Source organism: Neoarius graeffei, chromosome 4 (genome assembly GCF_027579695.1).
Source record: "Neoarius graeffei isolate fNeoGra1 chromosome 4, fNeoGra1.pri, whole genome shotgun sequence".
NCBI lineage: Eukaryota > Metazoa > Chordata > Actinopteri > Siluriformes > Ariidae > Neoarius > Neoarius graeffei.
In genome coordinates this window covers 83,661,289-83,676,301 of record NC_083572.1, presented here as the reverse complement: position 1 = coordinate 83,676,301, position 15,013 = coordinate 83,661,289, and the positions used below count along the sequence as shown (strand labels likewise).

Here is a 15,013-nt window from a genome sequence, read left to right as displayed (position 1 = left end):
CGCAGATGTAGGGATACGACAGCATTTTCCTGACTTCCTCCGACGCCTTGTCCCATTGTAAGTCTTGTTTTGTATCCAAGTCTCTGTGCTTAGTACACTACCACCGAAATGTCAACATAAATTTAGGAAACCTATAACAAAATATAGCTGCTATAAGTTCTGTCAGTCAGCTGGTCATAGCTACTGCTAAAATCTGATAGGATTAAGTAAAAATATATCATTACAAAAAAAAATTACAACTTAAAGGTAGACTGCCTTTCAGATTGATCAAGCGCAGGTCATAAAAAGAATTTTCCCCGACACCCAATTATTTTTGTTTAGTGGAAAGAAAGCTACAGAATTCAAATCACATACTTCCAATTTTATTAGTTTTTTTTAACAGAACAATGAATGAATTTAGGGCCATGTGGCCCTAAATTGTCTGCTATTTTTTTCCTGCTTCACTATGACTCAATTCAAGATACTACATCATGCATCACGTGGTGGGCTTTGCCTGTTCGCGCAAGGCATTGTGGGATACAAATTTGAAACAGGAGAGAAAAACGGCTGACGTGAGTGTGCGAATGAAACGTGAAAGACCGACTACAGTAACGGAAAGCGAGAAGAAAAGACATTATGTTGCGAAGGAAAGGAAACGCAGGACCAAACTAATAAATATCAGCGGTCAGCGAGCACCTCGGTGTGATCAGCTGTTCCTTTAGCGATAAAATGATGTAACTGTCAGTGCACGGTCAAGGTAAACCTGTAGACGGCAGTAATGCAACACTGTGGATATCAGCTGCCGTAAAACCCAAAAGAAGAAGAAGGTAAACCTGCACGTGCGCACACGGACTTCCTCTGTCTGCTTGACTGCGCGACACGAGTGATTTCATGCACATTATTTGCTCGGGAATCCCCTCAACTTAAATAACTTCCCAGCCACAGAATAGTCTGATTTTTGTAGATACTGCAGAAATAAACATGCATCACAATGACCAAATTCCAGAGGGAACTAAATTTCACTGATTTTATGAAATCGAAAGGCCGTCTAGCTTTAAAGGGAAGCGTGTACTCAATTCTTAAAGGGAAGGAGAAGAACTGAAGTGACGTATTGCCATTTAACAATTATTCACCGAAGGTGAGATGAATATCGGTGAATAATAACCGAGACGAAGTTGAGATTATTATTCACCAATATTTACTGAGCCTGAGGCAGATAATTGTTTTAGTATAAATACACAGGTGATTATTTAAAAAAAAATTATTTCAATCTTCAAAAGCGGCATGCAAGTGTAATAAAGTGACAAGTCTGCGCACGCCTTATCCATGCCGACTCGCTAAAATACTTTTTGCCCTTTTCCACTACCCTTTTTCAGCTCACTTCAGCTCGCTTCAGCCCGACACGGCTCGCGTTTCGACTACCAAAAAACAGCACGACTCGGCTCGCTTCAGCCCTGCTTAGCCCCTAAAACTCGCACCGTTTTGGAGTGGGGCTGAAGCGAGCCAAAGCGAGCCGAGTGAGGCTGGGGGCGTGAGCAGACACTCCCCTGTGCACTGATTGGTGAGGAGGAGTGTCCTCACATGCCCACACACGCCCCGCGAGCACGCTGGGATCTGTAAACACCGTAAACCCGGAAGAAGAATAATTACGAATTACGAGAATTTCTGAAGCCTTATGCGCCTCGCCTCATCTATACGCTCTTGCCAGTATCTGTTGGCGTTGTCGGTGACAACAAGCCACAGCACCAAGACCAGCAACACTAACGACTCCATGTCCTCCATGTTTATTGTTTACTATTCGGGTCGTGAGACTACCGCTTAAAAGCTCACTGATGTCACTGTTTGCGCCGCTTAACGACATCACGTGACGTCCACCCACTTTCGCTAACTCCACCCAATGTGTCCACCCACTTCCAGCCAGCACGGTTCAGCGCGGTTGTAGTCGAAATGCAACTCCAACAGCCCCGCTCAGCTCGACTCAGCACGGCACGGCTCAGCCGCGTTTGTAGTGGAAAAGCGGCATTTGTTTTGAAATCGATAAAATAAATCACAATTCCACCTTACCTTAGAACAGTTTTAGACCAAACTTTGTAGCATCTTTAGTGCTTTTAGGAACAGCATTTTCTTTCATCATTTGTAATTCTTCCTCGTTTACAGTGACGAAGTGATTGGCGCCATTTTGCTGAGTCACTCGAGGTGATTATCAAGAAATAGTCAAAATCTCTCAACCAATCAGCATGCATGATTTTCTATAATCACCTCCATATTTAGACTAAAGGAAAATAATCCATGATGAGGTGGTGCGATACAACCTGCCATGAAGCAGAATAACTTTCACCACTATGAGGTTGATATTTTTCCTTTGACAGCATGTCCTGAAGTAATTTATCTCCACTATACCACAGCAATTTAACAACTACTGTATTTTGTTTTATTCATTAATGTATGATGCATATTTTAACTGTTTATAGCTACATTTAGTGTTAGTTCATGATATCATCGATGTTATAGCAACTATAAACAGTCATTCCCTTAAAAGCCATTCTTTCTCTCTCTCTGGAATTCCTTAAATTCCTCTGTCCTGAAGACTTTCCCATGGCGTAAAACTTAAAGGGGAACTGAAGGCAACTTTTTTAATTATCAAAATTCTATTTATCTCATTTTATTAAATATAGGCTTGCATTCTTGATAGCTATTTTGTCACTGCTATAGCAAGTTATGAGTGTTTGAAATATGCTCTGTAATATACATCAGTCCATATGTCAAAGCAATGGCTGTGAACGAGATTCGTTGAGACCTGTGCGAGACGTCGTAGGACGGAAGTAAAACGTACAGCGGAAATCAAAGTGACCAACTGTAGCAGCGGGGGCGTGGCCGAGCGTCGGTCTGTGAATGGAGGGCGGAGTCAGGGAAGGTGAGTGGTCATGTCACTACACCTGTTGTCAATTAACGTATGTTTGTGTGTCTCCTCCAGTGACCGCGCCCTATAAAAGGAGAGTGAGAAGGGGAGGTCGGCGCCGAGGGCTTGCTACTAGCCTGTGTGTGTGTGTGTGTGTCTGTGAGAGCGAGTCTGATTTGTGTGCTGAAAAGCAGCAATAAAGGAAATACAAGTCACAAACAACCGCCTGCCGTGCTTCTGTGCTCCACCCACATCAGAGTCTTGCCACACCAACATCTGCCAACGTTGTCAAAAAACGCGCCCCCTCTTTCGAATGCTGATGTAATCAAGCCGGAAGTTTTGTTTGTTTTGATAGCAATCAGGAAAGTAAAAAAAAAAGTAGGCAGTAATCGTCATTTAAACTCGTTTTTGTGCAATATTTCGTTTGGAAAACAGTTTTCAAAATGGTGGCACTGACACCTGGCTGACATGTGACGTTTCGAAGTCTCGCACAAGTCTCGTGAAAATCGTGCGGATAAGTGACGCCTGGGCGGCACGGTGGTGTAGTGGTTAGCGCTGTCACCTCACAGCAAGAAGGTCCTGGGTTCGAGCCTCGTGGCCGGCGAGGGCCTTTCTGTGTGGAGTTTGCATGTTCTCCCCGTGTCTGCGTGGGTTTCCTCCGGGTGCTCCGGTTTCCCCCACAGTCCAAAGACATGCAGGTTAGGTTAACTGGTGACTCTAAATTGACCGTAGGTGTGAATGTGAGTGTGAATGGTTGTCTGTGTCTATGTGTCAGCCCTGTGATGACCTGGCGACTTGTCCAGGGTGTACCCCGCCTTTCACCCGTAGTCAGCTGGGATAGGCTCCAGCTTGCCTGCGACCCTGTAGAAGGATAAAGCGGCTAGAGATAATGAGATGAGATGAGATGAGATAAGTGACGCCTGCCGTGAACCAAACGAACTAAATTCAACATGGCTAAAAACCGAAGAGGCCGATAAGTATAATATTTAATTGCAATTAGTTGCCAATACGAGTCACGATATAAGGTTAATAAAACCGAAAACGTAATTGAATAACACGTTAATTAAGAAATAAAGCAAGTTTAAAAATGACTTCAGTTCTCCTTTAATGACCACTACAATGCACTGACACCCGAACATCCTTCCATAAATGTTTAAACTCCTTCCAGAAAGCTTCTTCATATAAAAAAAACCTGACATTTTCTTTGTTAATTTTTTTTAAAACCCAATTACTAAACCAGTGATTTGAATTACAGCCAGGACTATCTGGAGCGATCCTCTGACCAATCAGAATCGAGCATTCAACAGCCCTGTGATATAAGACAGGATATCACAGCAGCATGCTTAACCAACTCTCGTTCTAGCTAACAACTTTTGGTTCCCAGAACGTTATTGTTTGGTTATGGGAACGTTCCTTGAAGGTTGATTTGGTTGTCCTCTGCTTTGCCAGGACAAACGTAAATATAACAGTTTTGGGTTGCATTGTTTTTGTTTTATGGAACGTTCTCCTAACCTTCCATAACATTTGGAATGTGGTAACATTTGGACAACATTCCCTTTTCGGGTCAGCCACAATCAGATGTACCTACTTGTTTGAGATCATGTAACACTATGTAACAGCCTTCTATTTATGTTTATTAAACTATTTCATATGTTGTAATGGTAGACTATCATTGCCAATGTATGACGTTTCAAAGCCAGATCATAATTTACCACCACTGAATCCATGTTTCAGTTTTTTTTTTTATCAGACAAACTCTTCATATTGCACATTTTCACCATGTAACGCATGTTCATTTGATTTAATACCCCAGAATGCATAATTGCTGCTTAAACTTGGCAATAATTTGTCAAACACTAACTGTTTTAGTAAATCAGCAGATTTTTGAGGAACAAATTGACAGCTGAATCACGGAATTCCGATAAAAATGAAATCTTTCACAATAGTTTTGTCAATGGGGGTTGCTGAACCTAATTTGTTTTCTTTGTCACTGCAAAGTTGAAAATGGCCTGAGAAATCTTATTTAATGCATTTTAATAAACACTTTAAATTAAATACAGACATTTTATGTAGTATGTGATATAATTTGATACAAAAACCTTGTCGCTGGGGGCATATGTTTGCAAAATTCACATGGCAAAGATTTTGCGTGTCATTTCCGTTGTTTTCTGTAGTGTCCGTAACGGTCTTGCTGTAACAGAATACTGCAGAATTTTTTACCATTTTTGGTGATTATGACATGCATTGGTCCTGTTGGCCTCATGTAGGGCTCTAGTTACATATTCATACATCTTTAGTTGTTATATTAATAGATATATTTGCAATATGTAGTGTCCGTAACGGGTGTAGTGTCCGTAACGTTATGTGTAACATTGTTCAACAAGTATATAAGCTATGTAATCTTTGATGGAAAGGACAACCAACTGTCAATTAATTAAGGAACTAGTATAATAAGCCGATACTATGCATAAAATGATGTTTTGTGAGCCCAATAATTGGAGCTTTAATAAAGTGTTGTGAAATTTTGTGTTTCTCTGTCTAATATCGGGGTCCCTGATAACGTGTCACATAACTAGAAGACCCAGCAAATATATGTAACTATACTCAATTGTAACATTCGACAGGGCACTTGATGGCATAACAGTTCGTTGCCCCAACAACATTTGCTTTTGAGGTGTTTTAAGTGGATCTATCCTGTTATATCTTTTAATGTAGTGTCCGTAACGTCAACAACCTAGCAGAATGGGGCATGTATAAAATGAGGTATATTTTCAAAACGGAAAGAGAATGCTACATGAAATTTTAGGTATGGGACCCCAATATGTTCAAGCCCATAATATCACAGTTTTGACCATTTTGGGTAACCTTGGGTTTTTTGTTATTTTGGAACCTATTGAGGTATTTCACCTGACGTCACAGGGTCACGTGACGCCCCGGTGTCCACCATTTTGGACGGCAAGCTAGCTAATGTCAACAACAGTAGCTAGTATGTTACTGTAGCAATATTTACGTTCAGTCATTTGGATGACTGTTAAAACCTTTCAGTCTCAAGTTTTTCCTTTACTGGATTTACTAGTTTACTGAGCTAGCGCGCGATGGCTCCCGGCTCGGCCGGAGAGCGCGCGATGGCTCCCGGCTCGGCCGGAGAGCGCGCGATGGCTCCTGGCTCGGCCGGAGAGCGCGCGATGGCTCCCGGCTCGGCCGGAGAGCGCGCGATGGCTCCCGGCTTGGCTGAGCGCGCTAGCTCAGTAAACTAGTAAATCCAGTAAAGGAAAAACTTGAGACTGAAAGGTTTTAACAGTCATCCAAATGACTGAACGTAAATATTGCTACAGTAACATACTAGCTACGATGTTGTTGACATTAGCTAGTGCTAACAGCTAGTTGCTAATACACTGCTACAACTACACCGACCCTAATAATACAGTTCTTGGTCATTGCCTGGTAACAGCAAATTTATAACGGGCCATGTCTCAACAGACTAAGAAGTTATTTCAATGACATTTAATAACATTTTGTTTATCCTGAGGACCGAAAGTAAATGAAAATGTGAACAAACCTTAGCTGTAATCAGATGGCGACCACCGGCTCCAGGGACGACCCACTGATGTAGGCATGTTACCCAGCCTGACACAAAATATCTGTAGGTATCCAAACTCTTATACGCTTTCAGATCAATACCTGTGTATGGCGATGGGCCGAAGTCAGGTAAAGACGAGGGCTTCGTGTACTTCCGTACGTCAGTGAACAATCCTGGTGGAAGCAGGTAAACGTCGTTCTCTAAGCCTGCTAACCTCAATTTTTGCAAATACCTCTCCCTCTGCTCGCCCTGTAAATGCCCTACGTCGCTGGATAGTGAAGGTGTTTTCTGTATCTCGCTCCTTTTTCTTTTATGTTTTTCGTTTGTCGCCTTCCTCGCATTCAAACTGATTCGAGCCGTGCCGTCCAAAATGGCAACATCACATGACTTGGTCACGTGAGTGAAATACCTCAATAAGGTCCATCTGATCTTGGCTGACCCGTTTTGATTGTATTAACGTTATCTGAATGATTCCAATAAAAGAAACCTTTGGAAACAAACAAAAAAAAACACCAATGCACCTTGAAAGACACATGGTGTAGGTGTTTGTATTGTAAACAGACAGGTGTACAACTTGGTTTAATCTCTTAGTTGTTCCACAAAAGACGCACGCGCGTGTGAAGTGCTTTGTTAAAGGTTTTGGAAATGCAAATGAAGACAACAGCGGTGGAAATGTAAATGTCAATATTGTAATAACTCTTCTGTAGCCTTTGTTAAACAACAAGACTGCGCTCTCATGTCTCTCACAGCTTTCTAAGAACGTCTTTAAAACACAACAGGACAGAATTACCGTAAATGCTCAATGTGAACTTGGTGTTCTTATTTTAATGACCAAAAGGGGGAGGAAAAAAAAATCTGAGTCACTGTTAAATAAACAGAGGCTCGGTATACACTAATACTGCATAGCCATTTAATCATCAGGGAGTTATTTAGTGCAGTATGATGTAGTCGTAGTTGTGCATTAAGCACTATTTTTAATACACTCTTTATAAGCATTCAAGTGGACAGAATGTGCTGAGACACCAGACGACATCATATGAAAATCTGATTTAAATCTTGCGTAGGGTAAAATAATTATGAATAAAAGTATGAATAAATAAAGCCTAACCTCACTGAAAACTTCAGAGGCATCAGGAAAAGATTTAAAGGACATGGGACATGAAACATAAATGCACACTATATCAGTTTCTTTCCATTAAAAACATGAAATAATTGCGTCAACAAATACAAAATTATCTATTAAATTCAGCAAAATCGTTATATTCGTGATGATTACATGGCATTTCTGCTTGAGCTCCGATATGCATATTTTACAACCGGAAGAGCCGCTGTCACGTGATCATACGTCACAAAAACTTTCGGGTACAGTACAAGCGGGTAGATGAATATGGAGAAGTGTGAATCGTGATGATGACGAATGCGACAAAATAGTTTTTGTGTCTTGGATGACAAGAAAATTGTTTCGTTTTTAGAGTGTTTAATGTACATTGAACATCATGGTGTATTGCGACCTCCCAGTCAGTCAGACGCGCTGTCACTCCCGTTAGCAATGTAGCTAGGCTCAGCATGGCCAATGGTATTTTTTGGGGCTGTAGTTAGATGCGACCAAACTCTTCCGCGTTTTTCCTGTTTACATAGGTTTATATGACCAGTGATATGAAACAAGTTCAGTTACACAAATTGAAACGTAGCGATTTTCTATGCTATGGAAAGTCCGCACTATAATGACAGGCGTACTAACACCTTCTGCACGCTTCGGCAGCGCATTGATACCTTCACTCGGAGTTGTACCATTATTTTTTAGACAGGGCGGACGGACCAGGGCATTTGCCCGCCTGGCCGTGCCTGACGAGGAGCGCTCTCGGCCGGCTTGGGAGGCAGACGGCAGCCCCTCCTGGAAGTGTGGTTTTACCATGGGCCTCATGCGGAAATGCCGAGGTGCATTCGCTAAGCGACTGAAAGCCGAGGTAAGGATTAGTATTATAATTTTGGGTGTATCAATTATTGATTATCATAATTCTGACTCGTTTCGCCATTTTGAATGTTTTCATCTCGGACTCTGGAAGCATTGTATCTCAATCAATCTCGAAAAATATCAGCAAAAAAAAACTAGCTTGCAATGGACTTTAGCTAGATCTATGATGAACTTTCAATGTATGATACAAAAATAATACTTCTTTCAACAGATCATTAGCCTTTGAGCTGAATTGTTTTTAACTTCCCAGGAAGTGTTATCGAGCCGACCGCTTTCAGTTTCATGGGGATTGAATGAACTCTCACTCTCAGAATCATCTGACCCGTCAGAGTAAAGACAAGATCCATGTTCATGTGAATTTCCAGCTATCGGTTCGAATTGATAGGGTCTAACTTCACATCTCTGTGAAACATCGGGAATATCACTGTCGATGGTGTCCATTTCGGTAACCTGTTTACATTAGATACCCAAGCGCTGGCTCCTTGGAAAGCTTTTGTGATGTCACGGGTCACGTGACCACCTAGCTCATTAACGAATCATTGTTTTACACTGATGTATAAAAAAGTTGAATAATGTGATGATTTTCACATTTTTGACGCCCTGCAGTGATTTAGATGGCATTTCTTATGTCCTTTATACATAATTATGCCCAGAAAAAAATCCATGTCCCATGTCCTGCTCTGATTACTGGACATGTTTTGCTGTGATGCTGCTCTGGCAGTTCATTTAATATTTACCGTACGTGCACTGCAAGAGCATGCACGTTTGAGTGTGTGTCCATTTTTGCATTTTTAATGCTGAGTGACAAGCGATAACAATCTTAAGTCTTCTATATGATTTAAAAAAAAATTACAATCTGTTCAACTCCAATCTTCATGTGGTTAAAAGGTAAGCCTGCTGCATCACGGAATATACTGCCGTACAGTAGTCGTCTTATCTGTATGTCACGCTGACCGACTCCGAGCGTGATTAGTCACAGAGCTTATAAAGCTGCAAAAGTCATTTCTAAATCATTCCGGTCGTTGGAAATATAAAAGTCATCTGTCCAGCTGACATGGTGAGACTCTGGCATTTTTCATCAAAAGGCTTACTTATGAGATTACTGTAAGGCGAAAGGTGGAAAAAGAAACGAGAAACTAAAATGAGATCATGCTAAGAAGTGGGCAGGGCCATCTAAGACTGCAGGAGTCCAGGATGACTTACTCAAGCCTTTGTCGTCACTCAGGTCCTGTGGAGGAGTCGTCAGAGAGCACACAAATAGAAAAAAAAACAAACAAACACATTACAGAAATAAAGGTTACTGAACTTGCACATAGCGTTACAGATGAACAACCAAACCTCCATACTGCAACAGAATAGGACTTTGTCCTCCCAATGAACAAACCCACATGAAATTTGCTCGTATTATATCCTATTTTCAGAATAAAAGCACGTCAGGAGCTGAAGTATGAAGCCTTGTAATGAATGATGTTTGACATGGGGGCTGTTGCAGTATGAGTATGAGGTGTTTTGTCCAGCGGTTAGTTGCTGCTTTGTCCTGCACTGTTCCGTGTGCACAGGTGTACTTACGCTCCACATCGCTCGTTTCCTGCTCACTCTGCTCCTTGTTCTTGTAGAAGGGGAATTTATGTGAAAAGGCGTGCTTTTTACGCTTGCCATTGAGTGACTGCTGAGGAAGACAGGGAGGGAGGGATGGAGAACAAAAAGAGAGATGGAAAGGAGGTGTCTGCTACAGGTGTGAACAAATGCCCAACTGAACCCCATTCATGAGTGCGTTTACATGCACACTAATAATCTAAACATCATCTCGTTTCAGCAGTCGCCAGATTATTCAAGTGGTTATGCCAACAGATTACTGCAGTACACTGAAAACATATAAGTAACGGTTATTCTACGAAATCGAGTCGTACATGAGCTGATAGCCAACGAGGTGCGTAGCGCCGAGTTGGGTATCAGCCATGTACGACGAAATTGAGTAGAATAACTGTTTTATTCTATCCACATTCACTGGATTTTGAGAAACAGAGCAAATTTTTTTTGCAAATTTGATAAAAACTTTATACAAAATGTCTGACAAAATCATTTCTGCTTAGAATGTAAATAAACCGGCGAAATGACATTAGTAATTTGTGAAAAATGCCATAATAATAATAATAATAATTCTTGAAAAAGAAAAAAGATAAGTTCTTACCATCAAATACTTTTATTCCATATTTTGTTGCTTTTTTTTATTTTTCAGGGTTTTGTTTTCGAGTAGTTTTTATTTCGTCCTTGGTTGGTTCAGCAACACGCGCCGCCATTTTGCTTTTCTCTACTCACGGTATATGAGCTGATAGCCTAGTAGTAGAGTAGCCAATCAGAGCGCACGATTTGCTCATATCTAGTGAATGTGGACAGAATAAAAATAAATAAATACAGCAGGATGTAGGTTTATTGGCACGTCATAAACAACTACAGAGATGAAATATTAAGTATTTAGAAAAAAAGAGGCGTTTCCTATGTTTTATATAACTCACGTGCATGTAAATTGTTAATCTGATTATTGCCAAAATCAGCTTTTTTTCGATGTACTGAAACATTTTGTTAATGAAAAACAAACAAGGAGCGCGTGCTCACTGACGCCGGGCTTAATGAAATTTGAAAACTGAAATGTATGATTAATTAATAATAAATAATAAGGTATGAAGTATGATGTGTTTACTTGTGATTTGTTTGTGGTAATAGAGTCAATAAGTATTACAACATGAAATCCACTGACATTCGGGAAATAAATGATGAAAAGGTTGCTCCAAGAGCAAAACAAGCCAATTGCTGACTGACTGACTAACGATGAAAGCAAAAGTCTAAGTGAATACAAATACAATATAATATAAATATGTAAAAAGGGACAGCAATCGGCAAGCAAACGGCACACTGGAGAGAAAAAAAGGGCTGGAAGCAGCCACCATGCAGGAAGGGAACAGTTTCACATCAATGGCAAGCACATTTCATTTGGTTTATTGCTTTGTTGTTTACCTGAGCAGTTCATGCATTATTTATTGTGGTGCTGCATTGGGATATGCGGTTGAAAAGTGAGTTTGAACGACAAGTTAGGTCAGGAATGGAGAACAGAGTGGCAAAGATGTGAAGGTTAATCTGTCACATGCTTTTAACGAGACTCTCACAAGCATGCGTCTGTCTGGAGGAAGGATTAGCGCAAGAGAGTACATTCACTCTGGTACATTAAAGTAGTTTTACTTGTAAAGTCTTTAAAGATTGATTTTATTTAAAAAAAAAAAATCACAATTCTATATGGCACATGAATGTCCTTCGTGGTCCAAAGTGGAAAATCAGCTGTCCGCTCTGCAGCGTGAAAGCTCTTTGAATACATTATCACACGATGAAGGTGCAGTACTTCATCCTAAACTTTTAGGTGAATGTCACGTTAATACTGCTTATCTAAATCTATTAATAAAACTCCATCTACACATGATCTGGTCACAATTTACTTTCATACCTCACATCAAATACATGTGGTCCTCGATGATACTACACTCTACATTTCGTCTGAATTGAAAAGCATTTCACAAATTTCATTTTTATGCAGTGACTTACTTCTTTGTCCCGAGACTTGGAGTTGAATTTGACCGTCTTTAACCTGGCCCTCTCTTTTCTCTCCACCCTGATGGTCAAGAAAGAACAGAAGAATATAGATTACCGATTGTGACTCTTCATTCCATGTGCAGCTGTTTGTGCTGCCAAAGCACCATGCACCTGTAAGGCACAGTACACAGCTTAAATAGTGTCCTACATTTTTTTTTAGATGTTATTATATGTGGCATTGCTTTCCCTTTTAAAAATTATGGACCTCAATTATTAAAATATACGACTCAAGTTAACATACTACACTAAGGCTCTGATTGTCTAGGTATCTCTTTTGTATATTTCTTTATAATTCAGTGTTGGCCTCATCCGTCAGTCAACGGTATCCTTCACCCCTATTGGTAGTCGCCTCAATCACCTCCACTGAAAATGTTTAATACAAGATGATAGTAATAGGAGGAAATGATATTTTATCTTTTAAAAATTGGTTTCTCCTGCAGTAAACCTCCAGTACTTACTGGACACACTCCATCATGAGTAAGATCAATATCCAAAGCTCAGAGTGTATATAGTTGGTGAATAACTTCAACACACACACAAAAAAAAACTATGATCATGACTGGTTAATCCCGTCTCCCTCTCCCCCCATCGAGTGGCGTATGTCCCAGTAAAACACTCGTCCATATAATTTTATATATTTCTATCCACATTCACTGGATATGAGCAATCATGCACTCTGATTGGCTACTCTACTACTAGGCTATCAGCTCATATACCGTGAGTAGAGAAAAACAAAATGGCGGCGCGTGTTACTGAACCAACCGGGGACGAAAACAAAACCCCCAAAAATACAAAAAAAAAAGCAGCAACAAAATATGGAATGAATGTATCTGATGGTAAGAATGTATCGTTTTTATTTTTCAAGAATTATTATTATAGCATTTTTCACAAGTTGCTCGTGTCACTTTGCTGGTTTCTTTACGTTCTAAGCGGAAATTATTTTATCGGACGTTTCGTATAAAGTTTTTATTTATCGAATTTGCAAAAAATAAAAATGCTTGGTTTCTCAAAATCCAGTGAATGTGGATAGCTTATAGCTGACTTGGCGCTACGCACCTCATCGGCTATCAGTTCATGTACGACTTGATCTTGTGGAATAACGGTTTTATATATATTTTATATATATAAAATCACATCATTATCACTCATTCCTAGGTTTTTCTGTATTGTGACTATTTTCTACATTGTAGAACAATACTGAAGACATCAAAACTATGAAATTACATATGGAACATACAACCCCAATTCCAAAAAAGTTGGGACAAAAGTACAAATTGTAAATAAAAACGGAATGCAATAATTTACAAATCTCAAAAACTGATATTGTATTCACAATAGAACATAGACAACATATCAAATGTCGAAAGTGAGACATTTTGAAATTTCATGTCAAATATTGGCTCATTTGAAATTTCATGACAGCAACACATCTCAAAAAAGTTGGGACAGGGGCAATAAGAGGCTGGAAAAGTTAAAGGTACAAAAAAGGAACAGCCGGAGGACCAAATTGCAACTCATTAGGTCAATTGGCAATAGGTCATTAACATGACTGGGTATAAAAAGAGCATCTTGGAGTGGCAGTGGCTCTCAGAAGTAAAGATGGGAAGAGGATCACCAATCCCCCTAATTCTGCACCGACAAATAGTGGAGCAATATCAGAAAGGAGTTCGACAGTGTAAAACTGCAAAGAGTTTGAACATATCATCATCTACAGTGCATAATATCATCAAAAGATTCAGAGAATCTGGAAGAATCTCTGTGTGTAAGGGTCAAGGCCGGAAAACCATACTGGGTGCCCGTGATCTTCGGGCCCTTAGATGGCACTGCATCACATACAGGCATGCTTCTGTATTGGAAATCACAAAATGGGCTCAGGAATATTTCCAGAGAACATTATCTGTGAACACAATTCACCGTGCCATCTGCCGTTGCCAGCTAAAACTCTATAGTTCAAAGAAGAAGCCGCATCTAAACATGATCCAGAAGCGCAGACGTCTTCTCTGGGCCAAGGCTCATTTAAAATGGACTGTGGCAAAGTGGAAAACTGTTCTGTGGTCAGACGAATCAAAATTTGAAGTTCTTTATGGAAATCAGGGACGCCGTGTCACTCGGACTAAAGAGGAGAAGGACGACCCAAGTTGTTATCAGCGCTCAGTTCAGAAGCCTGCATCTCTGATGGAATGGGGTTGCATTAGCGCATGTGGCATGGGCAGCTTACACATCTGGAAAGACACCATCAATGCTGAAAGGTATATCCAGGTTCTAGAGCAACATATGCTCCCATCCAGACGACGTCTCTTTCAGGGAAGACCTTGCATTTTCCAACATGACAATGCCAAACCACATACTGCATCAATTACAGCATCATGGCTGCGTAGAAGAAGGGTCCGGGTACTGAACTGGCCAGCCTGCAGTCCAGATCTTTCACCCATAGAAAACATTTGGCGCATCATAAAATGGAAGATACGACAAAAAAGACCTAAGACAGTTGAACAACTAGAATCCTACATTAGACAAGAATGGGTTAACATTCCTATCCCTAAACTTGAGCAACTTGTCTCCTCAGTCCCCAGACGTTTACAGACTGTTGTAAAGAGAAAAGGGGATGTCTCACAGTGGGAAACATGGCCTTGTCCCAACTTTTTTGAGATGTGTTGTTGTCATGAAATTTAAAATCACCTAATTTTTCTCTTTAAATGATACATTTTCTCAGTTTAAACATTTGATATGTCATCTATGTTCTATTCTGAATAAAATATGGAATTTTGAAACTTCCACATCATTGCATTCCGTTTTTATTTACAATTTGTACTTTGTCCCAACTTTTTTTGGAATCGAAGTTGTATACGGAATTATATGGTCAACAAGTCATTTTTAATCCAAAGAGACACACGAGAGAGCAAGCGAGAGAGGGACGAGCGAGACACGAGAGAGAAAC

At 40.3% G+C, this 15,013-nt stretch overlaps 1 protein-coding gene across 10 annotated transcripts in view; it reads right to left on the bottom strand.

Annotated features, from left to right (window-relative positions):
- The window catches only part of dlg1a (discs large MAGUK scaffold protein 1a), a 430,819-nt gene that overhangs the window by 10,948 nt on the left and 404,858 nt on the right, over nt 1–15,013 (bottom strand). For 6 of the 10 annotated variants that reach the window (XM_060919862.1, XM_060919864.1, XM_060919866.1 and 3 more), the window contains 2 exons: nt 12,028–12,094; nt 10,003–10,102 (listed from right to left, as the gene is read on the bottom strand). In XM_060919862.1, coding sequence (XP_060775845.1) covers nt 10,003–10,102; nt 12,028–12,094 — 167 coding nt within the window. Of the gene's footprint in view, nt 1–9,636; nt 9,662–10,002; nt 10,103–12,027; nt 12,095–15,013 lie in introns of all 10 variants that reach the window. The other 4 variants (XM_060919865.1, XM_060919869.1, XM_060919872.1 and 1 more) reach the window with 2 other exon arrangements.